The sequence below is a fragment of the Pituophis catenifer genome, unplaced genomic scaffold (assembly GCF_029215685.1).
Source record: "Pituophis catenifer annectens isolate HBS135680 unplaced genomic scaffold, rPitCat1.0.hap2 SCAF_1, whole genome shotgun sequence".
NCBI classification, from domain to species: domain Eukaryota; kingdom Metazoa; phylum Chordata; class Lepidosauria; order Squamata; family Colubridae; genus Pituophis; species Pituophis catenifer.
The window spans coordinates 282,091,188-282,119,118 of NW_027256881.1; the positions used below are offsets into that span (position 1 = coordinate 282,091,188).

General features: G+C 39.3%; 1 protein-coding gene across 1 annotated transcript; it reads right to left on the reverse strand.

The window, feature by feature from the left end:
- Positions 1-3,150: 3,150 nt before the first annotated feature.
- TMEM62 (transmembrane protein 62) lies at positions 3,151-27,931 on the reverse strand. Its single transcript, XM_070931282.1, has 14 exons — positions 27,717-27,931; positions 26,648-26,759; positions 24,468-24,605; positions 23,974-24,019; positions 22,313-22,454; positions 19,547-19,671; positions 18,729-18,851; positions 17,214-17,369; positions 15,426-15,585; positions 10,714-10,827; positions 9,467-9,551; positions 7,711-7,815; positions 5,575-5,693; positions 3,151-3,477 (listed from the first exon to the last, which is right to left on the reverse strand). The coding sequence occupies exons 1-14, from the start codon at positions 27,903-27,905 to the stop codon at positions 3,151-3,153; spliced, it is 1,941 nt and encodes a 646-aa protein (XP_070787383.1). The 5' UTR covers positions 27,906-27,931.

The following is a 27,931-nucleotide window of genomic DNA, read 5'->3' on the forward strand; positions in this document are numbered from 1 at the left end:
GCTGCTCCTATTTTCCCTAACATTTCACTGTTACATACGTTTATTTAAATTAGAACACTAAACAAAAGGAGACATTTCCTAATTGTACGACTAAGTCATGGGATAAAAAAAAACCTTCCTTACACTTATGTCCAAATGTTCTAGCTTGCAAAATCCAATGTAGCGCAATGACCATGAGAATTATTACAAAGGAAGAAGCCCCTTCTTTGAATTTCCTCATAAGGAAAAAATGTGGTAAGAAAACTTTTAATAATTGGTGACACGAAAGTTTACAGCAAAACCTGTTCCATGCAGTGCATATCCTTTGTGGGTTTTTCACTGTCAGGTAAACAAGAAAGTAGCAAACAAGGCATCTGCAGAAACAGCACTGTATCACTAATACAAGTAGTCCTCGACTTATGACAATTGAGCCCAAAAATTACATTGTTGAGCGAGACAAATGAGTTTTGTCCCATTTTTTGATCATTCTTGCCACAGTTAACTGAATCACTGCAATTGTTAAGTTAGCAACATGGTTGTTTAGTGATTCTGGGTTCTCCATTGACTTTTCGTGTCAGAAGATTGCAAAAGTTGATCACATGACCCCAGGACACTGCAACCATCATAAATATGAGTCAGTTGCCAAGCGTCTGAATTTTGATCACATAACCATGGAGATGCTCAACAGTCATAAGTGTGAAAAATGGTCATAAGTCACTTTTTTCAGCCGTTGTAACTTCGAACAATCACTAAATGAACTGTTGTAACTCGAAGACTACCTGTACTCCAGTAGGAATTTTTTACCCTGCAATTCTTACATACTTATCTGAATCAACTCCTAGTGAATTCTGTACAAATTACTTTTAAGCAGTGGTGAAATCCATTTTTTTTACTACTGGTTCTGTGGGCGTGGCTCAGTGGCTGTGGTATGGCTTGATGGGCGTGGCTTGGTGGGCATGGCTTGGTGGGCGTGACAGAAGGATACTGCAAAATCCCCATTCCCTCCCTACTCCAAGGAGAAAGATATTGCAAAATCTCCATTCCCACCCCACTGAGGCCAGCCAGAGGTAGTATTTGCCAGTTCTCCGAACTACTCAAAATTTCCACTACCGGTTCTCCTGAACCTGTCATTTCCGCTACCGGTTCTCCAGAACCTGCTGAATTTCACCCCTGAAGACAATCCTATCCAGGTTTATCCAATATTACTTCTAGATTGGGGGAAAACATATCTCCAAATTCAGGCTGGAGGGAAATAATAGGCAGAGAGGGTTGTGTGTAGACATGAGAATGGTTGTATGTATCAATCAACACGTTAACATTTTCAGAGAAGACGGAAAAATGTTAGCAAATACAAGATTGGAATAAATAGTACACCAAAGCATTTTATTACAACAGAGACAAATTATGGAATTTGAAAAAAATATTGATTAAAAAGAAATAAAAGTGCAATGTATATTCAGACATAGCCTATACATGTTATTAAATTAACAATGGGGCACAAACCAGAGGCAATATTTGTATATTTATTGCGTGTGCATTAGAAGAAAAAATGGCTGAGGCAAACTCCTTTACATTACACATACATAGTTCCAGCCATATCATGTGCAAGATTATATAGAGTCTTATAACTACATCTCTTGAATTATTTTCAGTAAACATATAAACATGCTGTAACTTGACCCATCAGCCATACCCATCCTAATCATAAACTCTGAATCCTGGAAGCTGAAAAACATCAGGTCAGTTATTGATTATGGCATAAGATAAATTGCCTTGGACATTTAGAGACAGACTTCTGCAAGGTTTAGCCATTGTCAGTAGGTGCTCATTTCACATGTCTAGTTCTATAATTGACTCATTTTTATATAAGTATAGCATACACTTAACTGTATTTTTCGCATTCATTTTTTTAACAAGATGCAGCACATTCTATTTTCTTACTGATTATCTCAGTTCCTGCATAACAAAACTGAAGAACACATTTTATTTCAATCTCATTGTGATCTCATTCAGCATAATAGTTATGAACCAAGAAAATCAGCAATATTCCACAGCAACAGATTGCTAATAGGCTACATTGATCTGTTAAGTAATACATATGCAACATTAATACTGGCAATAATCCAGAAAGCTTTGCAAGAAATTATGTGCATTTTAGTGGATTCCTGCCTATCTGAAATTACTAGAGGAAACCAGCAGGAATTTGACATAAAGCTATCTTCCATATGCAAGCATGCAGAAGGCACAAACATTTTCATCTGAATTCATATATTAAACAATAGCTTTTACATGTATGGTTTGCTTAAGCATTAATTATTTGGGGGAAAACCCACTATTTGTTAAGTTCACACAATATGCTAAATCAAAATAAAACAGTTTGATTTTAATTCAGTTTATAAGCCACATGGCCAAGTTTGCACAGCATACTCTGACTCTGAAGACAGATGGGAAGTAGAGAGGAGCTTCCTGAAGCAAAGGCAATGCCTTTCATTAACTCTGATTACGAGTCTTAACGGGCACGTCCATTGCAATCATTTGGGCATCATATTAACAACTCAGAAATTACGGACTCTGTTATAAATATTATCCAAAGCAATTATATCATTTTTTCTTGTCATGAAATCCGATACAGTACAATATATATAAACAAAGACTACAGAACTTTTGTTAAAACCCAGGGTAGTTTGAAAAACATTTTTTTAAAAAATGGAGGCTGAAGTTGGGGAAAGGACTGAGTTTGAAAAGGAAAGTGGGCAAAGGTGATTGACATGACTTAATGCCTTCAATTAGGGCTGAGTAAATTGCTATTCAGCAAACGGCAAATATTCCCATGTTTAGATAAATCATCTGATAAAGAAACACACAAAAGTAGAAACAATTACAAAACATTACAATAGTCCATAAATTTTGTCTAGCATTAAAACAGTATGATGTCAAGATCAGTATCAATGTAAATATAATAAGAAAGCGGTTCCTGAGGCAAATAGTGTCACTTTTTTCTAAAAGTTTTATTACAGAGCAGCACAGAAGGGGTTTGATGGCAATCCTGAACCTTCATGATCCATTGTCTATGCAATCAGAACATAAGACATTCAACTGGAAATAGTTCACAGCTTTATCACTTAACAGTTTAAGTGATTGTATACTTCAGGCTCCGGAAAAAAGGAAGCATCAGGAAGTTTGGTAGTTCTTCATATCTGCAATAAAGGTTCTCAGCAAAATAGATTCCATTGCCCAAATTCTGTAGACCAGGAAGAGGGTTAGTGCAACAACCCAAGTTCTCATTGGAGAGAGAAAAAAAGAAAGAGTTCCATATGTCTTCAGTAAGAAGTAACAGGAAAAGACTTGCCAGAAAAATAGAAGTGACATGATTAAATGGATGGGCACAGTCCAATATGGTTTGATAAGATACAGATGAGAACGAAAACGCTGGCCTTGGCAACGTAGCAATAGGCACCAACAGGTGTATGCCATCAGTGGTAGGTTGAAAAATAACACCTATCAAACAAAAACATTCTCAGAGCACATGCAGAAATATAAATACATAAAATTACTCCGAACACTTGACACATGAAGCCATAAATAAAATGCACATATAGTAGATCTGTAAAGATATATACTAGGAATGACAGGCTGTAACTTTACAATAAAGTAGTATTAGCTCATCTGGCCATGTTCCTTCTCTGGTCTTCCTTGCATGACTGACAAGATCTCAGCCTCGTATAGCAAGGTTTCATCTAGGTATAGTAACTAAGCTGTAACTAAGCTGGTAACTAAGCAAACTAGCAAATTTGACAACAAACAGCCACTTTCTTCCTGGAACACTTTTAAAATATTGCCCTACCTAAATTTTATCTTTCAGTTTTGTACACTATGAACTTAAGAATCTTACAATAAACTGAAAAGCATCAATTTTTAAAAAATTGTACCCTCACATATTAAACAATATGTTATACACTTCAGTGGGAGAACACTTGTGGATTTAGCACATTCTGAAAACCGTTGATCACATGTTTTTTTAAAAAAATTGATGAATTTATTGTCAAACAGTGGGGAATTAAAAAATACTTGTGAAAGAGAAGCTCATTCAGATTTCTCAGCAGGAAGTTCTATTGATCACTACAAACATGTAGAGGGTGCTGTGGGCCCATGGCAGGAAACTAGCCTACATTAGTGGTTTTCAAACTTGGCCACTTTAAGATGTGAAGCTGTAGACTTCAATTCTGGGAGTTGAAGTCCTCATATCTTAAAGTTGCCGAGTTTGGGGAAAAATGACTTATCAATAAAGGAGAATATTTGTAACTCAGAATTGAAATGAGGGGCCCTTGGTGCTTTCTGAGTTAGGTTGTTTTCTTGTACACGTTTCATTATCCAAACTAGGTAATGATATGATGTTTCCTTGTTTGGGTAATGAAACATCTGCTCAGAGAGCACCAAGGATCCCTCAAAATGACCTATAATTAACTTTTAAACAAAGCAATGAGCTTATGGCTGTCCCCAACTCAAATAAAAACTGCAATTACAAACGGTTTCTCCACTGGGAAAATACAGAAAGTTGGCTTAATATACAGAAATACGATTTCAAAATAGAACTTTAGCAGTATCAACAGATCTTCATATGAAATAAAATGGAAAAAGCAGATCAAGCCTCAAGCAAATCTATTTATTCAGGTAGATGTCCATAAAATGCTCTCTGTGGAACTGCTATGACAAATGTTCAAAATTTCATCTTGTGTAAAGCCAAGCCCATTTCACATTTGTTTATTGCCTTACCTGAACTTCAGTGACCGATCTGTGGATAGGTCTTGAAGTGCAGGAGATTATAAAATCCTTTAAAGACTAGGGCCCAATTATTTGAAAGTGTGTCTCCTTTTTCAGGATTACAAGAAGCACAGCCTGGAGGTGTGGGCCCCAAACTGTTGCCTTTTATTTCCCATTTTCCCTGCCCCCTTGACAAAGCTGTCTTCCCCCTCCTCTGTAGTATGCTTGGCTATTTACACTTGCCCTGCCTTTTACTAAAATGGGACTGTCATTTGCATCCACAAGTCGGTTAGCAGGGACACAGGAAAGAAGCTCTTGACAGAAGTAGCAAGGCTTACTATAGTGGCCTTCCTTGGTAGGCTTATTGGCTCTCTCTTTTAGCTATTGGTGAATTGCCAAAATATTTTTATTTTGCCCAATACTTGGCTTTCCCGCTACAAATATTTGTAATATAGGTCTCAGTTCTGTTTGTTTGTCATTACGGTTTTTGTGTGATTTTTTTTTTTGTGTAAATAAATAAGTTGTTATAATAAATAAGTGCCATAGAAATCTTACTGTCAAAAGGCAGAAAAGGGAGGGAGACATAAGCTCTAAATAAATATATACCTACTCCAACATTATGCTACGGAATTAACAATTACATGGAAAGTTAAATTTGTTCTGAAGAAATTGTATACATCTGAATAGTCTCCAAAATTTACTACTGGAAGCTTGTTATAGTCATATTAACAAGCAATGCTGTCTCTAAGTTTTTTTTTAATCTTGTAACATATTTAACTATTGGGAAAAAAAAGATCAGAAGATTGTTATCAAAAACTATGCTGAGAGTCCTACCTGTAAAATTCCAACAATGAAGGTTGAGCTGCCTTCAAAGAACTGGCCATTAACAATTAACCCAAAGGAAAAGCAGGCCCCCACATGGCCCTCTATAACCTCACCAATGAACCAGGGTCCTGATAGGGAGAAAAATGATATTATATTAAGCATATCCAGAGTGTTAAATAAATATTTTTCCAGTTTGAAATCCTTGCTAATAATCACTAGGACAAAAAGATCCATGCAGATAACTAACTCCTGTAAATAATGCCATTTGATCAGTATAATCTATTCAGTTAATTAATTCACATATCAAACTATGCTTTGGGCACAACATTATACACTATGGTTTTTAAATCCCAATGGGAATGGTTTGTTCAACAAGTTAAACCAGAACCAAACCAACCACATTATTGTGATTATTGTGATGTGTGAATTTAGTGAATAAGATTTTTAAAATTAGACATAAAGGATTGTAAATTTTTTAATGTATGTTATTATTTCTTTGCGTTTCGTAAGAGAAATCACAAACTTTACAATATAGAATATACAATATACATGTACAAATACTTTAAAATATAACTTTTACTCTCAAAATATACATTTTTAAAGAGATGCTGTGTTCCAATAAATAGATACAATTAAGAAATGTGGATTTGGCCATCGTTTCCGTCATGGACTCAGTGGCCAAATCAATAAAAATCAGAGATACATTAGAAGCTGCAGCAAACCATAATATTGGAAAATATAAAGAGTGAAGATTTGAGCAAAATTATCAGAAACATCTTAGTTTTGAGCAAGGATGCTGCTTTATTATCATTATTATTAATTAAATTTTTATCAATGCAAAGCCTGACAAGAGACAGTCCTCAATTTATAACCACAACTGGGACCAAAACTAAGCAATATGATTGTTAAGTGAGTTGTATGCAATTTTATGAATTTGTTGTCATAGTTATTAAGCAGATCACTGTGGTCATTAAGCAAATCAAGTGACTGCAGAGAAGCAATGGTTGTAAGTGTAAGGACTAGTCATCAGTCACTTTTTAGCATTGCCGTGTCTTCAAATGTGCATTAAATAAATAGTCATAAATACAGGATTACCTGTATATGCTTCTCAATAATCCTATTCACAGGAATCCTTGGCAAGCTACTGCATACAAAGCTCACCATTTTTTCTTCTTCTTAATATGTAGTGCCTAAGAAATCATCTCATATGTATCAGTTAAGCGTAGGAGCAAGTCTAGTTAGATCTTGAATGGAGGGCTTTCAGAAAATTACAGGACTATAAGGTAGACTGAGAAGCTGAAAAACTATTCTGGAAAAGGGCAAAGAGTGAACTGTTCCTATACTGCAGTCAAGAAAACAATCTATTATCCATACTCTACAGCCGTGTTTCTCAACCTTGGTAGCTTGAAGATGGGTGGACTTCAGCTCCCAGAATCCCCCAGCCAGCAGTGCTGGCTGGGGAATTCTGGGAGTTGAAGTCCATCCATCTTCAAGCTTCCAAGGTTGAGAAACACGGCTCTACAGGTAGTCCTCGATTTACAACAGTTCTTTTTGTGACAGTTCGAAGTTACAACGGCACTGGAAAAAGTGACTTACAACCATTTTTCACACTTATAACCATTGCAGCATTCCAATGGTCACATGATCAAAATTCAGATGCTTAGCAACTGACTTGTAATTATGATTGTTGCAGCGTCCCAGGATGATCAACTTTTGCGACCTTCTGACAAGCAAAATCAATGGGGAAGCTAGATTCATTTCACAACCATGTTACTAACTTAACAGCTGTAGTGATTCACTTAAGAACGGTGGCAAGAAAGGTTGTAAAATGGGGCAAAACTCACTGAACAACTGTCTCGTTTAGCAACAGAAATGTTGGTCTCAATTCCGATTGTAAGACGAGGACTACTGTACATTATGTCTCCATGAAATTATCAGAAGCTGAATTCTACTAAAAGGAGATTTTCCTGTTTTTTAAAAATCTATGAATTGTTTGGGTTTTTAAAATCTAAATTATGCCAATGCATGATTCAAATGGTTACATTTGTAAGAATTCATTATTTTTTCATTTAGAACCCTATTAAAACGTTTTGCAATAAAGTCTTTAGAAATTAATAAACTGCTTTTCACATTCTTTGCACTTACCTAGAATAGTATATAAATTCAACATCAGAAACGAGTAGAAGAATAAATCTGTTTTGCTCAGGACATGAAGAGAAAAAGAGGTTCGTACTGCCACACCTGGGGGTTCTGAAACAATAACATAATCTCAGTTCAAAATTATTGCTTGCTACTGCTGAAAACATACCAGGTCACAAATTTAGAAAGTGACACATCAACAACAGCTAGTGAAAAGTTGGATTAGAACCAGTGTTCCACTTGTTCTAGAAGGTACAGTATTAGAGTAGAATTAGAGACAATCTAGTTTAAATCTATTCTTAGCCACAAAAATTATTCAAGTGATTTTGGAGCAATCATTCTCAATTCAGTTAACCTCACAGATTATTGTGAGGAAAAATTAGAGGAGTGCAACATACATTGCTTTGAATTCCTGGAGGAAAGGTATACAGAAATCTAACAAATTGTAATAATAAAATACAATGTCCTAAATAGATTTGTCCATATCAATTCAAGATGTACAATACAACTGCCCCATCTTAGGTTTTTAAATATTTAGATGTGAATACCATAAACATATCACAAATAAAAATAAGAGAAATCCTAATATTTATCCTAATATTTAAAAATGAACTATTCTGATACTAGAATCTAATAGCTACTTTATGTGATTAAAAACTAGCCCAACTCAAACGGTGTCATCAGTTTTCTAAGAATATTCTTATTAGAAAACATCAGCCTATACGAGAGAATATTATAGCTATTAAATAGCTATAATAATGATGATCTGCTGATGTTGTCCCATCGTCATGCTGCCCATATTTTGCAGGAACAAAATTCTGGAAGTACAAAGGAGACTAGCTGAGTACAGCTTATAATCAATATCTATTTTCCATATTTGGGGCAATGTAGGGACTGACATAGGCATGGGATAATTTTTCTTAAAAATATATCATTTCATTTCAACTTGTACACCAATGTTACTGCCACCATTACTGATAGTATAATCGGCTCTAGGCAAATTAAAAGATCCCCAATGACAACTAAGATCCGTGGGAGTTTCAAATAGAAATTCACTTGGAATGTTGTTTAAAGCATTCCATTTATATATATATATATAAAACCTCGTATGGCAAGTATGCTGAGCATGGCTTCTGGAATTCTGGAATTCTTTATCAGCAGTAGCCAAATACAGAAGGGATTATGTTTTCTTCTATGTAACAAATTAATATGTTATGTCTCTCAGTAGTGGGATTCAAATCCCGTAGCGGTTTGCTTGCGGGCACTCATAACACTTCTGCGTGTGTGCAGAAGCTTCTGCGCATGCGCAGAGATGTCCGGACAGGTGGGCAGAGCCTTCCGCCCACGCCGCTACCGGTTCATCCAGTCCGGTAGCAACCCACCACTGGTGTCTCTGTGTTTCTGCTCTCTGCCAGGACTTCTGTTTGTGTGCATGTTGCCCTGTGAAACATAGGACAGGCTGCATACTCTCCACATATGACCAGGGGAGCGGGTCAACCATCTCTCTGAGTAGGCACTGCGAATTTTTCTCTGTACTATTTTTCTCTGCAGCCTCCAGTTGAATCTGGCCTGTTACTGACCTAGATGTTTGATAGTAACTTTAGGTTCATTCTGTTCTTAATCTGACACTTAATCTGGACAATTACTGAGAGAACTGAGACCCTCTTCCATAATTTATTTTCAACATGCCATTAGGTCTGAAAGAAGAAAAAGGAAATGGAGAGGGGATGAAAGGAAAAAGGATCAACGTAATTGCTCTTACTTTTAAATTTAGGTTTTGCTCGAAACCGGAAAAAAATCAGCAAAGCAAGTTGAAATATAATCGTTAATACAAAGAGTGTTCGTACCTGAAAAAAAAAGTCAAAAGCAGTATGATATATTTTGAAAATGAAAAATAAAAAGGTCAGCTACTATTAACTAACTTTCTCTATTATTAATAAATATATGAACGGAAGCTACTTCTCTCCTGTACCACAAGGCATTTCCTAGAGACAATAAAAAAAATTAAGAAGGAAACAAAAAGATCAGAATACAACCTCTCCTGCTGTCAAAACCCGGAACTGCCACCAGACAATCAAACAGAAAACAATACCCTAATCAAGAAACTACCAAGAGCAAACCCCACATTCACTTGCACTGATGAAGTTACCTAGTTGGGTAATGAAAACACTGCAAGCAAACAACCAAACTCAGAGACCACCGATGATCCCATAGAAGGCAGGCTTTTTGATAACTGTTCCAGAGCAGTGTAGGGCCTCACAGGTCACAACCAGCACCTTGGGTTGCATACAGAAGCCAATCAGAAGCCAGTGCAGCTCCAAAAGTAACAGGATCATCCAAGTATACAGAGATACAATCACCACAGCACAGGCCACCACATTTTCTATTAGCCATCGCATCCAAAAGATAATAATGTTTATCTACCAAATCTATCTATCTACCTACCTACCTACCTACCTACTTACCTACCTACCTATCCATCCATCCATCCATCCATCCATCCATCCATCCATCCATCCATCCATCTTCAAATGTATAGATTTATATAGCTGTCCATCTTAAACAAGGTGACTCTGGATGGTGTACAATAAGTAAGTTTTTATACAATAAGTAATAAACAAGGGTTTCCATCCATGCCAGTCTGATTCCGGGTGTAAGGTATTGGTGATCACCATTGGGATTTCACCCCCCCCACCTGTGCCAGCAGAGGAGGTGTGCTGCCGACTCTGTTGGCCCAAGTATTCTATCTGGCGGTGACCAGGAAAAGGGCATTCTCTGCTGTTGCATCTGCCCTCTGGAACATCTTGCCTCCCAGAGAGAGGTCGGCCCCAACCCTCCCCGACTTACACAATTGTAAGTGTGAGGATCAGTTGTAAGTCACTTTTATCAATGTTGTTGTAACTTTCAACGGTCACTAAACAAATGACTGTAAATCGAGGACTACCTTTATATCCATCCATCCGTCTATCCATCCATCTATTGTTCACTCCTATCTGAAAGAATACTTACCCATATATAATGGTCAGTAAGAAGAAGCCAAGATGCCAAAAGATCAAATCTAAGAGAAAGATTTTCCTCCATAGCAAATGAATGAAGCTGAGTGGCACTTCTACCACTGCTATCCTAAAATAGGACCAAAACAAGAATTAATAAACTTTTTCAGTACTATGCTCCATTTTTTATTTTGTTAGCCCCCACCCCCCACGTATCCCCACCCAAAGGGGAGATTTCTGTTAAATCAATCTGTCATTTTGTACAAATCGGGTTTCCAGTCCTCATCTTCCCATAGATCTGCTATTAATCAAACCATTAGCCCACCGAGCCCCAATTCTAGCAGTGCCTTCTCTTATTCCCATAAGCTCAAACAGTCCTTGATAGTCCTTTGACACCAGTGGTAGGATTCAAAAATTTTTACTATCGGTTCTGTGGGCGTGGCTTTGTGGGCGTGGCATGGCTTGGTGGACATGATAGGGGAAGGATACTGTAAAATCTTTACTCCCTCCCCACTCCAGAGGAAGGTTACCGCAAAATCCCCATTTCCTCCCAATCAACTGGGACTTGGGAGGCAGAAAATAAATGGGGGTGGAGCCAGTCAGAGGTGTTATTTACCAGTTCTCTGAACTACTCAAAATTTCTGCTACCGGTTCTCTAGAACTGGTCAGAACCTGCTGAATACCACCTGTTTGACACACATGCCAATCTTCTCAGCACCTCCCTCTCTTCCAATAATCAGCCTACCTTACTTTCTTTGAAATCGACTGGATTTTCTACACTACATTTTTCCTAAAATTCCCTATCCTAGTAACACCACCCCCAAATTTCTACATGCCTCCATTCAATTCTTGTACTTCTGTTCTATGATACAATATGGCATTATAGGAAAGCAACTAATAACTATTAATAAAGTATCCAGTTTAATAACTAAGGTATATTCTAATGGCAGACTTGCATACTTAAGGTTCTTGTTATTCATTGCTTAAATATTTTCTAGCAGTCCTTACTGTAGCATTTAATTCTGGTCATATCATTGAATGGTTGCCCCATTCTATATTTCACTGTTTAACTGTGCTGCCAGTAATTCGATTAGAACAGAACAGAACAGAACAGAACAGAACAGAACAGAATAACAGAGTTGGAAGGGACCTTGGAGGTCTTATAGTCCAACCCCCTGCTTAGGCAGGATTATACCACTTCAGACAAATGGTTATCCAATCTCTTCTTAAAAACATCCAGTGTTGGAGCATTTACAACTTCTGGAGGCAAGTTGTTCCACTGATTAATTGTTCTAACTGTCAGGAAATTTTGAGACAATGCCAGTCATTGTTTACATTTTCTTTCTCATTCTTTTCCAGAATGGCAGGTTCCCCAATTGTTTGGGATAATAGAATCATTTGAAAGCACATTGAAGGTATTATCATAAAATGCCTGCTACGGTGGCTTGCCCAGTCAGAAAATATCCATTTACCAGAAAAATCCATGGTAGCATAGGAATTAGAATGCAGCTATTGCAGGTTAACTCTGCCCACTGCCTGAAGTTCAATCCTGACCAGCTGAAGGTTGACTCAGCCCTCCATCCCTCTGATGTCAATAAAATAAGGACCCAGATTGTTGGGGTCAATATGCTGACATTTGTAAACCACTCACAGTGTGCTGAAAAGCACTATGAAGTGGTATATTAAGTCTAAGGAGCCTTGATGGAGCAGCGGACTAAAGCGCTGTTAAATAGCACTTAGCTGCCAGCTGCCTACAATTACTGCAAGTTCAAATCTCACCAGGCTCAAGGTTGACTCAGTCTTCCATCCTTCCGAGGTAGGTAAAATGAGGACCCGGATTGTGGGAGCAATAAGCTGACTTTGTATAAAAAAGAACACCGCTTGGGGGGGGGGGCAAAAGCCCTACTAAGCAGGAATATACAAAAGTATGAAGGCTATTGCTTAACACATTGTAAGCCGCCCTGAGTCTCCGGAGAAGGGCGGCATATAAATCAAACCAATAAATAAATAAATATCACTATTGCTAGTGAGAGGCTGCTATCATCTTCCTGATGTGTCCTGAGACCCTAACACACGACTCGACTGAAGAGCTGGTGGCCGCCTGGGAAAGGGCGGCCGCTGGAGCTTTGGACCGCGTCGTGCCTTTGCGGCCTCTGACCCGATGCCGATCTCAACTGGCTCCTTGGTTTTCTGAGGAGCTGAGAGAGATGAAGCGTCGGAAAAGACGCCTAGAGAGCATTTGGAGGACTAGCCAATCCGATTCCGACCGGACACAGGTGAGGTCTTATATCAAGACCTACCTAGTGGTGATAAAAGCGGCAAAGTCTAACCACTTTTCCGCTCTTATCGCATCTGCAGAGAACCGCCCAGCCGCCTTGTTTAGGGTGACCCACTCCCTCCTCCGGGGGGGAGTGCGGGAAGATCCCTTGCAGGGTCGCGCTGAGGATTTTGTGCAATTCCTGCACGATAAAGTCGCTCGGATTCGGGATGGCTTGGACTCCGACTGGATGAGTCCACGGGAGGAGACGAGGGCAGGTCTTGAGAATGTTACCTGGGAGGAGTTTGATCCTGTGACTCCCGAGGATGTGGACAGGGTTCTGGGTAAGATTAGTGCCGCCACGTGTTTATTGGACCCGTGTCCCTCCTGGTTGGTGCTGGCCTCCCGGGAGGTTACACGAGGCTGGCTCCAGGGGATTATAAGTGCTTCTCTGAGTGAGGGTGCCTTTCCTGCCGCCTTGAAAGAGGCGGTAGTGAGGCCCCTCCTCAAGAAGCCTTCCCTGGACCCGGCTGAATTAGCCAACTATCGTCCAGTCTCCAACCTTCGTTTTGTGGCGAAGGTTGTTGAGAGCGTGGTGGCACGACAACTTCCCCGGCACCTGGATGAAGCTATCTATCTAGACCCGTACCAGTCGGGCTTCAGGCAGGGGTACAGCACTGAAACGGCATTGGTCGCGTTGGTGGATGATCTCTGGAGGGCTCGGGACAGGGGCTGCTCCTCTGTCCTAGTCCTATTAGACCTCTCGGCGGCTTTTGATACCATCGACCATGGTATCATGCTGCAGCGGTTGAGGGGGTTAGGAATAGGGGGCACCGTTTTGCGGTGGTTCTCCTCCTTCCTCTCCGACCGCTCGCAGTTTGTGTTGGCAGGGGGACAGAGGTCGACCTCGAGGCATCTCGCATGGGGAGTGCCACAAGGGTCGGTCCTCTCGCCTCTCCTGTTCAACATTTATGTGAAGCCGCTGGGTGAGATCATCCGTGGTTTCGGGGTGAAGTGTCATCTGTACGCTGACGATACTCAGCTGTACATCTCCACCCCAGACCACCCCAACGATGCCCTTGATGTGATGTCCCGCTGCCTGGAGGCCGTGCGGGCCTGGATGGGGAGGAACAGGCTCAGACTCAACCCCTCCAAGACCGAGTGGCTGTGGCTTCCGGCGCCCCGATATGGTCAGCAGGTGCCATCGCTGACTATTGGGGGTGAATCTTTGCCCCCCACAGAGAGGGCTCGCAATCTGGGTGTCCTCCTGGACGCACGGCTGTCTTTAGAAGAGCATATGACGGCCGTGGCCAGGGGGGCCTTTTATCAGGTTCGCCTGATTCGCCAGTTGCAGCCCTTTCTGGATCGGGACGCCTTGCGCACGGTCACTCACGCCCTTGTCACCTCCCGGTTGGACTATTGTAATGCTCTCTACATGGGGCTCCCCTTGAAGAGCACTCGGAGGCTCCAACTGGTCCAGAATGCGGCCGCGCGGGTGGTTATGGGTGCAACCCGTTGTGCCCATGTGACACCCCTCCTGCGCGAGCTGCACTGGCTCCCAGTGGTCTTCCGGGTGCGATTCAAGGTGTTGGTTACCACCTTTAAAGCGCTCCATGGCATAGGACCCGGGTACCTTCGAGACCGACTTCTGCCACCAATAGCCTCCCACCGACCAGTTCGCTCCCACAGAGAGGGTCTCCTCCGGGTGCCATCAGCCAAGTTATGTCGGCTGGCGACACCCAGGGGGAGGGCCTTCTCTGTGGGAGCTCCAGCCCTGTGGAATGAATTGCCCCCCGAAATACGAAAGATTTCCGACCTCCGGGTGTTTCGCTGCGCTCTGAAGACCCTGTTGTTCCGCCAGGCAGGGCTATTAACATAATGTTTTAAATTGGGGTATTTTAAATTTCTGGGATTTTAATTGGAGCCTAATTATTTAATGATTTTAAATTTTAATTGTTGTCGTGTTTTTTGTGTTTTTAAATAGGCTGTACACCGCCCCGAGTCCTTCGGGAGAAGGGCGGTATAGAAATAAAATTATTATTATTATTATTATTATTACATTAATCTTCTTCTCCTCTCCCTTCCTCCTCCTTTTTTGCAATACCCAGAGCTCTGAGAAAACTCTGCAATATATTGGGGATATTTTTATTTTGGAAACAGAATATTATGTTTGAGGTTGGTGCTCTGCAGCATGCTAGCTTCCCATTTAATTTTTCATATTAAAATAATGTTTTAAAAATGAATTTGGCTATGGAGCCTGATGAATGTTTAGAAGCATCTGTGGATATATTGGTGACTATAAATACCATGTTGTTGAAACATACCTATCCTTAAACTATGCCTACTGCTCCTACTTAGAAAGGCTATGAATAATCATAGATAAGCAGATAAGCAGAAATTTTGCCAAATGCATTTTTTCTGCCAAATATATGATAGAATGATAGAATGATGAATAATAGCAGAAAACTCACCTCAACAGTTACAGCTATCTGATGAAATCCTTGACTGTAGTTTTGGGGGGACCATTTCAGAACATAGAGAGGTCCAGACACCTGAATAGCATCTCCAAGATAAATGTCATCAATCATGATCTTGACAAACTTGATAGGAGAAGGAGAGAAGGCCAAAATTCTAAGTACAAGAATATAGTGGGACTTATTAATGATATCACGCATATGCTTAAATTAAAAGCCACTATGTTTATGTGTAGCGTTTAGGAGAAAAACATATTACCCTTACTGAAGTATTTAAAATAATTTACTATCTCATTATAGTCTGGACTGTGATCAATAAAGGCTAGAATTCGTAGGTTGTTTGGAAAACCGATATAAAATAAAAATGTAGTTAGAAACATCAGTGCAGTGAAAGAAGAATGCAGGGCAACGTAACCCCAGGATTTTTTCCAGCCATTTGTTCACTAGCGTAATCTGCACATTCTGACAGATAAATGAGGTGATAAAAATAATTTCAAATTTTATTATTGTTCGAGACAGTGTCATACAGGATAGAGAGAATCATATTTCTATGGTATTCCTCTCTGAATTAACAATACAAATGGTAGCACTTCTTTGTAAGACTGTCACCTTCCAATTAAATGAAGTTTTGCTAAAGTTCACCTTCTTTTACAATTCAAACCTCTGCAGTCAAAAGTGGAATCTAAAAGCACCAATGGAATCTAACTATGTTCTTAACTACAGATTCTGATTCAAGTTATGCAAGTCATTCTCTTCTTTGCAGTGTGTTTTGTGAAAAAGAGAGAGAACAAAGTGACTGCACAATGTCCTACCTGTCAATGACTATTTTAGCTTCAATCATAACAATATACGAGCACACAAGAGATACAAACTCAAGGTAAACCGCTCCAAACTTGATTACAGAAATATGACTTCAGCAACAGAGTGGTCAATGCCTGGAATGCACTACCTGATTCTGTGGTTTCTTCCCCCAAACCCCCAAAACTTTATCCTTAGACTTTCTATTGCTGACCTCACCCCATTCCGAAGAGGTCTGTAAGGGGCGTGCATAAGCGCACCAACGTGCCTACCATCCCTAATGTCCCTTTTTATTCGTATCCATTTCATGTATTCATAATCATGTTTATACTTTTATCTGTTATCTTATATATGCTTGACAAATAAATAAATAAAATTAAAAGTAAATAAAAGTAAACCCAGCCCACTAAACTGTATTTAATAAAACATGGAAAAACAAATCAGAGCACAGAATGTTGCATAAACCTAGTCACTGCTCATGGTTATATGTGTTAAGCAATCTTGTATTTGACTTTATGTATGATTTCAATCCAGGCTATGAGCCACAGTTTTAATATGTTGCCCGAAATTAGATATTTTGTTGCTGGGCAAAGCAACTACCATTATTTTGCCAGAAGAAAGATGGGTTTCTAGAGCATTGACAAAGCAGAGCTGCTGCAGAAGAAACTTCTCTGTTGTTTCAGTATTTTTCATCATTCACAGCATGCAAAGAGTTGAGGGCATGAAGGATTTAACTATTCCACCATCCTCCATGATAAGTCCTATACTAATTGAGCCACTAGGCTTTCTCTATTTTTTACATTTAAAAAAAAAAAAATACATAAGCAATGAGAAAGTTGGCTGAGATATTTAGACTTTGCAGCACAGGTGATGCAAGTAACTGCAAGAGTGATTAATTGGACTGGTGACAGGATGACTGGCAAGTTAGCCGCCACATCATTGCTATTATTTCTATAAAATTTCCATGTTTCAAAACATGTACGTTACCTAATATGGGTAGAATGAAGAATTCTCTGTAGTGGTTCATGAGCATAGCTACTATAAAGGTATGATTTAGGATTGGTGATAAGAACTACAGGCCATTCTTCAAATTTCAGGTCAGCAAAACTGAAGAGGTCATGATCAAAAGCAAGAATCCGATACCTGATATTCAATAATTAAAATAATATTTTAATTAACAAGGAACATCTTAAACAATAGAAGCCCATAATTAAGATATTTATTTACATAGTTTATTAATTTTTATATGCCTCCCAGCTCCCTGATCAGGTGACTCTGGGCAGCTTACAGATCATGAAAAGATAAATAGAAAACAGGGTTTTTTTAATTATAAAAAAAAAAAAGGAACCAAGAGACGGATGGTACACGGCAGAGATGGGTTTCAGCAGGTTCTGACCAGTTCTGGAGAACCGGTAGGGGAAATTTTGAGTAGTTAGAGAACCGGTAGTAAAAATTCTGACTGGCCCTGCCCCCATCTATTCTCTGCCTTCCAAGTCCCAGCTGATCGGGAGGGAATGGAGATTTTGTAGTAACCTTCCCCTGCCATACCCACCAAACCACGCCCACCAAGCCATGCCATGCCCACAGAACCAGTAGTAAAAAAAATTGAAACCCACCACTGGTACAGGGATGAGGTCATCTTACCCCGTTAGCCATCTCTAGTGGTGAGGGCCCCCTCTCATGGTCTCAAACTAGCTAGCAAAGCCATGTTTTGATACTCTTCTGGAAGGCCAAATGGGTGGGAAAGTTTTCCCTTCTGGTGATACAGAAGGGACCACAGTGAAAAAGACTCTTCTCTTTGACCTGCCCACTGGATTTTCTTAGCAGATGGGGTCCATAGCAGACCTCTTCTGCTCGCATGAATGGGGTGAGTTTTCACCCTTTGGGATGAGATGGCTCTTCAGATATCCTTGACCCATGCAATATAGGGCTTTAAAAGTAATAACCAACACCCTGAACTGGACCCAGACGCAAACTGATAACCAATGCAGTTTGTGCAACAGCAGTGTTATATGTGCCACTCTAGGGGCCTAAAGAACTGTGCATGCTGCTGCATTTTCTGCACTCGCTATAGCTTCTGAATACTCAAGGGTAGCTCCATGCAGACCGCGTTGCAGTAATCCAACCAAGAGAAGATTAGGACATGAATGACCATGTGCAGTCTCTCATGATCCAGGTAAGGGCGCAACTGGCACACAACACAAAGTTGCGCAAAGGCTCCTCTAGTCATGATTGTCACCTGCTCTTCAAGCAGGAGTCATGAGTCCAGAAAAACCTCTAGTTTGCATACTGGGTCTATCAGGGGTAGTGCAACCCCAGCCAGAACTAAAAATTATAAACAATTGCATCCTGCGGTCCCTTGCACCCACAACCACTCTGTCTTGCTGAGATTCAGCTGAAGCTTGTTCTCCCCCATCCAGACTCCTACAGCTTCCAGGCACCGAGAAATGACAGAAAATAGAAAAGAAATAAATATTGCCTTTGCATTAGACATTTACTTACTTCCTACTAGTCTTCCAGTCTCCCAACTCCAGCTCTAAAGTCCCATCAGGATGACGAGTATGAAGGACAGGCATCAGGCCTCCCAATGTATGGAAATGCCCACACAAATAAACTAAGGCAAAACTAATCAAAGCAAAATATATTATTAATACATAGCATACAATCTCTTTACTTGGGACTTTTACCATTGTAAATTCTAGAAAAACCCAGCAGCTTAGAAAAACAAACAAAGTTTAATTATTGAAAGGAGTAGAACTACAGAATTAAAAATGGGGAATTCAAAGCTACAAATGAATCCAAAATTCATATTCTGCTACCTAAAAAGCTGAAAAGAAAAAGTGGGCTGTAAAACTGAGAGGAGACCAATACCCTCGGTGTAGACTGAACTATATCGAGCTTGACTAGCTTCATCTGGCAGTCAATACTAGGCAGGTTTTGCACATTATTGCTCAGAACGTGGCGATATTATACATTATGAAGGAGGTGATGTCAAAGGATAGTAGAGGAATGACAAATTGGTCTGTATTGCCTTGTAACCCATTGAATAAGTTTCTGTAAACCAAGCAGGAGAAGAGACTGTGGTTTTGATTTGTCCATTGCATGTCCTGGGAAAGGAGATCTTCTTAATGCCTTCCATTCGCTTAGGAAAGGGCATTGCAACATGAAGAATTATTATTGTTAGAAATATTAGCTTCTAGCCAATTAACAATGTAATTTAAATAATAATAATTTCTTGTTATTCCTTAATACAAAATGAATGAGTTATTTTAAAAAGCAGAAAGTAAACAATATATTTCCAGAATAAATAAAAATAGTACCGCATGGCTGCTCGTACCCCTGGAGATACAGAGATGATTGATGAGGTAGGGTAATGACCAAACAAAATTGTATGGTTAGCCTCATGGCTTTCTGAGATCAGTGCAGACAACTCCTCCATTTTATTCTGAAATGAAAAAGTGTGAAGAGTTTTAATACAAAATTGAAAACAGTCAACACATACATGCAGTTTTTAAACACAATATTAGTGCTGGAAGCCATGAGCATCTTTAAAGTCCTAGTTACAAATAAAGTTTAATATTTGTAAACCATCCACAGTTGCCGCTAGATTAGGGGTGTCAAACTCAAGGCCCACAGGCCGCATCTGGCCCACAGGGTGCTTAGATCTGGCCCGTGGGGCTGCCCTGAAAACAGCGAAGGACCAGCCCACAGTGTCTCTGCCAGCAAAAACAGAGTTCACCCGCAGCCCTCCTGAGCTCTATTTTCATTGGCAGAGGGATGCAGGAGGCCATCACAGGCGAAAACAGAACTTGGGAGCCTACTTTCGCTCCGGTCACCACAGGCACTCTTGACATGAGTGACATCGAGCTGGCCACACCTCCTGGCCATGCCCCCCAGCACTCCCGAGGTCAAACACAATCCTGATGCAGCCCTCAAAGAAATAGAGTTTGACACCCCTGCTCTAGATGAAGTGGGCAGCAAACAAATCTAATAAAATAAAGAAGAAAGATCTCCAAATGGTTCCCATTTAACAGTTTTTTAAAAAAAGATTTTATTTTTATATTCCCCAAACACAGACAGGAAGCATATGCTGGAGTACTAGGACAATTTCTCACATAGGTGTCAAGATGTCCCAGGGAACGCAGGAAAAAAAATAAAAGAAAACCTGCTCAAGTGAAATACCAAAGCTCACAATAAATAACAGAAAGGATTACATGTACTCCAAAAGGTTTCTTGTGGTTTTCATTTTTGAATAACATTACAAATTAAAAAATCAGTGTTCAAATTGAAGTATGTGTTAATTTCAGTGACTCAATGAAGACAAACAAAATCAAACTACAAGAGCTTTGGAATCTGTCCCAGTGCTCTTGAAGTGACTCTGGATAATATATAAAGAAGATGATGGAAAAATCAATACAAAATAATGTAGTTCGTTAAAATATACTAAAACAATGATATAGTGATCGGAACTGATGTTGATTTGGGGATTCAATTCATGCTGAACCTAAGGAACAGGGAAGTAAAATTATATATATAATGCTATGTCAACACATCAAGCATAGAAAATTCTCAAAGAGTTTCTAAGCAAAATCTACTATTAGTCCTATGCATATGGAAAATAATGCTAAACATTATAGACAGCTAAAAATATTTTCATTACATAATTTAATATAATAAACTATCCTTTAATTCTTAGGCTTTTCTTCTGTTCGAAAACGTATTTAGTAGAGATCTGAACAAGGATGCTGACATCTATAAAACACTGTACCGTAAGATAAAATAGATTTGGTAGAGACCTCTTTAGCTACCATAATTTATGAATTATGGTTATTTGTAAATAAGTATTATTGCGCTACCATGTCTGTTTAATTTTTACATTTTGAAGTATCTTTAGATCTGTAAGTGGCTCTCAGCCTTTTAATATTTCAAAGTAAATAAAGAAAAGGTATATATACAACTGTGCTGTTTCACAGAAGCTTTATGTCAATATCTTAGAATGCAGACAGAACTGTGGACCGAGTTTGATCTTTCTAATGCAGCCAAAGAATCTTCTATACCACATTGATTTTCATCATGAGACAACAGAATATTTTTTTAAAAAAACAATCTCAACAGATTATTTTAATACTCTCCTTCTGATTATCACTGACAGATTCTCTTAAGGAAATACTTAGTAGAATCTTGAGTTTGACAGAGAACTAATAATTTAGGATAATTAGAGGATGTCCTTCCGTAAAGCCTAGCTGTTCCCAAAGATTGCTCTGTTACCCAAAGTAAGGATTTTTTCCCTTTGCAGCTAATGAATGCAATGGAGGTCTGTGTGCAAAGAAACAATAATAAGAAATGGGTGTTTTGCTAGAAACCTATATGATTGCAAAACTACTTAAATCTCCACTGATCCTTTGTTCCACAGAAAACTAAATCTCACGAAAAGATTTGGTGACTGCATATAAAACTCACGCCATAGGAAACTAAATCCACTCTCTCTTTGAAAATGCTCACTGTTCAGAGACATGAGGTACATCAACAACATTGATAAATGACTGCATGGCATATCTCACAGGCTGAAAGTAGGAAGAAATACTGTAGGTGAATACAGGTAATCCTTGATTTACGAGCACAATTGAGCCAAAAATTTCTGTTGCTAAGCGAGACAGTTAAGTGAGTTTTGCCCCATTTTATGATCTTTCTTGTCACACGCGTTGCAGTTGTTCAATTAGTAACACGGTGGTTAGGTGAATCTGGGTTTCCCATTGGTTTTGCTTGTCAGAAGGTCGCAAAAGATGATCACATGATCCTGGGGCACTGCAACGTCATAAATATGAACCAGTTGCGAAGCATCTGAATTTAGATCACATGACCATTGGGATGTTCCAAGAGTCATAAGTGTGAAAAACTGTCGTAAGTCACTTTTTTCACTGTCATTACTTTGAACATCACTAAACAAATGGTTGTAAGTTGAGGACTACCTGTACTCAGAACACTTCATCCAGACACTATAGTTAAAATATATAAGACACAGAACTGGCCTCAATTTTTTTCTGATCTTTTGAGTTGATAAAACATTGTTTTTTTTCTAACATTACCGTATTTAATATCCCAAAGAAATTGTAGGGTCTCTTGGGACCTGGATTAAGGCTTGCATCGACACAGATGAAAGAATATTTTCCAAAAGATGTTTTATGAACATAATGGAAGGAGCCATCTTTCTGCCATGCAGAATATTTCCTGCCAAAGAAAAGGATTTAAGAAAAATTCTAATTGAAAGGAGAAATATGTTACAGCAGAAACTTGAAAGGATAACAGAAATAACACAGATACATCTGTGCTCAGTTCACCACCATTCTGTACTTGGCAATAATAATAATAATAATAATAATAATAATAATAATAATAATAATAATAGAAGAAGAAGAGGGAGTAGTAGTAGTAGTAGTCATCATCATGGGAACACAAACTGGACAAAGTTGTCTAAAATAAGAAGGCAAAGATCTTGTGGGACTTTGGAATACAGACAGATCGTCATTTGGAACATAACACGCCAGATATCACAGTTGTCGAAGGCTGATGCATACAATTTATTTATATCGCTGTACCAGGAGACACCCGAGTCAAAGAAAAAGAACTGGAAAAAATCACAAAATATTGCGACCTGGCCATCGAAACTACACAGCTATGGATGAAACATGTAACAGTGATGCCCATTGTCATTGGGGCACTTGGTACCATGTCCAAGAATTTTACAAAACACATCAAGAAATTGCAGCTTCCTGCAATAACACCAGCATAACTGCAAAAAACTGTGCTACTCGGAACATCGTACATCTTAAGAAGATACTTGGTTGATACCTAGGACGCTGGCAGCAACCCGTATCAATCATTAGCACCAGTCAATCATATTTGTGACACATTTTTAAATGTTCAGTTGACTGAGTTTCATGTTTAATGAATAAAAGACATAATAATACAGTACCATAATACTGTAATACCGTAATAATAAATAATAAATAATAATTTGACTTCAATTTCAAAGCTTGAATTTTCTCGCTCCTTCCTTCGGAAGGTTAAGGGAAAAAATGCAGCTATTAAATAGCAACAGAAAGGAGAAACAAGCAACATAGAGTCAGTTAGATAAAACCTTGGTTACCTATAATTGGAGACTCAGATTAGTATAGTATAATTAATAGCACTTTCTTTTATACTGTTTCACAGTGCTTTATAGGCTTCTTTAAGCAGTTTATAGAGTCAGCATACTGCCCCCAACAATCTGTGGCCTCATTTTACCCACCTTGATGGTGGGTAAAATTTTACCCAGATGGAAGGCTGAGTCAACCTTGAGCCTGGTGAGATTCAAACTGCCAAATTGCTGACCGCCAGCAGTCAGCAGAAGTAGTGTGCAGTACTGCATTCTAACCACTGCACCAACACAGTAAGACATCAGGCTACAAACCAGAAGACCTGGATTGTCCTAGAAACAAAGCCAGTTGGGTAACCTTGGGCTAATCATTCTTTCTGAGCCCTTAGGAAGCAGGCAATGACAAAAAAATTGTCAAGACAACTGCAGGCAGTCTCCCATAATTGGACACAATTGAAAAGAAGGGAAACCCCTATAACTAACCTTAAAATATTTAATTGACAAAATATGTTAAGAGTCAACATTTTGGTACATGTATCTTGTTTAAATAGAAATTTCTATCCACCATATATCATTCTGGACTGCTGAAACCATCATTACATGCTAACATACCTGTAGTAATTACGAACACTTTCCAGGCTAGGTATGTTGAATGTATCTGCAATGAAAATGGCAAAGATTTCAATCCAGTTTCAAGATAAAGCTAGGAATAAAAAAGGTAGTCTAAGTTTTTAAAAAATCATTGCAGTATGAACTTGAAAGAGAAGCAGGATGACTAGGGAGGAAAGCAAGATTTATTGCACAAACCAAAGGCTGAGATGCTTTTTGGGAAAACTAAAATTATATTATTTAAGGAAATTTACAACAGAATGGGCAAAATAAAATTACCACAAAAGCTAAATATATAAACAATATTCTCTTACTTTAATATATATATATATATATTTATACTTTGCAGACAAAGTGATTCCAAACATTTTTAAAAAATATGTTATCAAATATCAAAACATTAAACATGGTTACATAAGGGGTTATGACAATCTAGCATTTCCTATTGATAAACATAAAATTAGAATTACATGCCTAAAGTCTTATTTCTGTCTTACCATGATTTCCTTTTATATCTATCCATTTTGTTTTTTCCATGACCTTAGATCTTTTTAGGATTGTCTGGTAAGTTTGCCACTCCACCTCAATCTGATCAGACCCAAGTCCATCCTTTGTTTTGGCATCAGTCAAGTCACCTGTTTAGTGAATAGAGAAGAGCTCCAGAACCCAATGAACAATAGAATGCAGAATAAACCAAATGCCACTGACAAGCTATTTAGAAATTAGGTTTGATACCTACTGCAGCGTATTACATTATGATTGTGTGTTTCCTTTGAACTTATAGAAAATGTCAGCATCTGTGCTCTACATGTTTTTACATAGGGTTCATATTCTACACCACATCTGGGCATTTTACCACCCGCAGGCCACATTTGGCCCTTTAGCTGTCCCTGTCTGGCCCAGGCGGTAATAGGGGCAGTGGAAACGGTGGTGGCACCCCTACACAACAATTCCAGTTTCTTCTGTGGCCTCTTTAGAAAATTAATTTCTCTACAGCGTATCAGAATTTTCAAAATCTTGCTTTGAGCAGACCACTCGGTTCTTCCTCTCAATAAACATAATAAATCATAATTACATAAATCCTTTCATTAGGAAATTGTCTGAACCAGGGTAAGAACAAGGCTGAAAAGACAGCTTAGCTTGTTAATCAGCTCCTATCCCAAAGCTAACACTGAATAAAGTCCTTTAATTTTAAATTCTGTTAACCATATAGAAATGAGGCAGTGCCATACTGCAGTGTAGACAGGCATGCAGTGGGGTAGTTTAACCCTTACTCGAAACCTAGATAGCCTACCAGCTGCTGCCAAAGATACTTTAGAAGTGGCTTGAAATATAATCATAGACTTCCCAAACTATAAAAAAGGCTGCCTATCATCTAATAAACTGCAAGATTGTCAAGAAATGCTAGTGACCCTCAACTAGCCAACCTCTTTTCTTAACCAGCTGCATGTAGTATTTCTATATAGCAGATTAGCATACTAACGGTCCACTAATCTTAACTAGATTAACTCTGTTTCTAAGGTTAGCAAAAAAATATCTGAGGTTTCTTGAAAGACCTCAGAAAGACTAATATTAATTCTAACTAGTTATTCAATATGTTGGTATGTGTATATACATTTAAGTGTATAATAAATGATGAATACAGAATGTCAACCAATCAGTAGCAATAAAACAATTTGATAAACACTGTTAGAAAAATAAAGAAGACCAAGGTCAATCTGGTTAACTATGGTTAAATATGCGAGCCAGTCTTTCCACTCCAGGCAGGACATTTTGTTGTGCATTTTTTCATGATTGAAAAAAATCATTTGGTGCCACTCAGGTTCTTTCAGAGGGTGAAGGATCCTAACAGAGTTCTCAGACAAATATTTAGGCACAAAATCATCTGATGGGGCTAACATGTTAATATAGTTTTGAGGGATATTACTTCAACTACCCAATCTGACTTAGAGTCATGGACTTTATTTTTGGTTTCCCATCCAATACTAAACTGGTCCAACAGCCCAGCTTAACTTTTTGAAATTAGTCAATATTAGCTGATTGTTATCAGAGGACAATATTAGAGGATTGTTATCAGAGGATCAGGGGTGTCAAACTCAATTTCATTGAGGGCCGCATCAGGGTTGTGTTTGATCTTGGGGGGGGGGGGGCATAGCCAGCTCCACATCATTCGTGTCAGGGGTGCCTGTGGTGGCCCAAGCACTCTGCCAGCAAAAACAGGCTCCCGAGCTCCATTTTCAGCTGCAATGGCTTCCTGCAATCCTCTGCCAGCGAAAAGAGAGTTCTGTTGTCACTGGGAGAGGCATCGTGGGCCAGTCCTTTGCTGTTTCCATGGTGGTCCTGTGGGCCAAATCTAAACACCCCATGGGACGGATCTGGCCCCCGGGCCTTCAGTTTGACACCACTGGTCTAGATAAACTGCATATTTACTTTTGTCTGTAAGAGAAAGCAAATACGCAATTGCAAAAAGTGACAGAACGAGAAGAGGAACTGTTTCTGGTATTTCAAGTTTTTGGGTATTCCCTCTAACGCTAAGAACTTATATAATAACTTTTTCAGTGGCACAGCTTTTTTTTAATTTTAAAGGCGGTCCTACCAAACAAGTAACCAGCACTGGAGCATATTCCCCAAAGAATTAGAGTATCATATAAAAATGAAACAAAAAGAAATAACTTACCTGTCACTAACGTAAGAGCAGGTTGGATTATGGGAATTGTTTCCTTACAGAATTTCTCAAAATCAGAAACTCGACTGGGACTCTGAAACTTACTGATATGCAGATCTGACACCTACAATAACAATAATAGACTGACATTAAAAAAAGAAATAAAGCTATCTAATAACTCTTTACAAAAACAGTTCTATACCAGATAGGTATACAAAAAAAAAAAAGTGTTAACTGAAAAAAAAAAATCTTGATTCCAAACAATAATAGTTTTAATTTCACCACTAGCCCTTTTAGATGACCCACAGTTTCCCTGAACATACAATGACACACCTCTTTTCCCCTAGTGCAAGGGTAGGCAAATGTGGCTCTTTTACAACCTGTGGACTTCAACTCCCAGAATTCCTGAGACAGCCAAGCTGGCTCAGGAATTCTGGGAGTTGAAGTCCACAGGTTGTAAAAGAGCCACATTTGCCCACCCCTGCCGTAGTGTATATAGCACAGTGTTTCTCAATCTTGGAAGCTTGAAGATGGATGGACTTCAACTCCCAGAATCCCCCAGCCAGCACTGCTGGCTGGGGGATTCTGGGAGTTGAAGTCCACCCATCTTCAAGCTACCAAGGTTGAGAAACGCAGAACAAAAGCCAGCAGCTCATTTTACAGGGTTCCCCCCCACACACCCCCTCAAAAATACGAATGCACAGTATCACCAAACAGGATACAACTTTTCTGACTACGGTTCGTGAACAGCTGATTCAAATCATCCCAATCCAGCAAATTGGAAAAGTGACTTCCTCTTTATTGATCGGAACTAGTCGTTTCCTACTCTTTCATTACTCTTCAATACTTTTCTGTTTTATTCTCTCCTTTTACCATTCCCCCCCCTTCTATTCTCCTGAATCTGGGTGGAGAAGAAAACCTGTACCTTGAAACTGGAACGTAATTTTAGTTAGTCATGTATCAAAATTACAGGAGCTTCTAACGGGTCCGGGCAATTGGAAAAAAGAAACCAACGCCGCTGCTTTTACCCGTTGTAGCCGGAAAGCTTCCACGCCACGCCACGCCACCCGCTGCCACTTGCCTGAATCACCCAGAAAAGGTTGTTAGCTTTAGCCCCGGGCGCCGGCACGGAAGAGAAAGAGCGAGCTGGGAGGCGGGGTTGTTGTGGCCCCGCAAAACTGTACCGATCCATCAACACTGTCACCGTCACCATCGCGACCGCCAGCAGCCCAGCCAACAACCGCAGCATTTTCGTCCGCCTCTTCCACATCCACTGCCACGCGTGAATCAACGGTC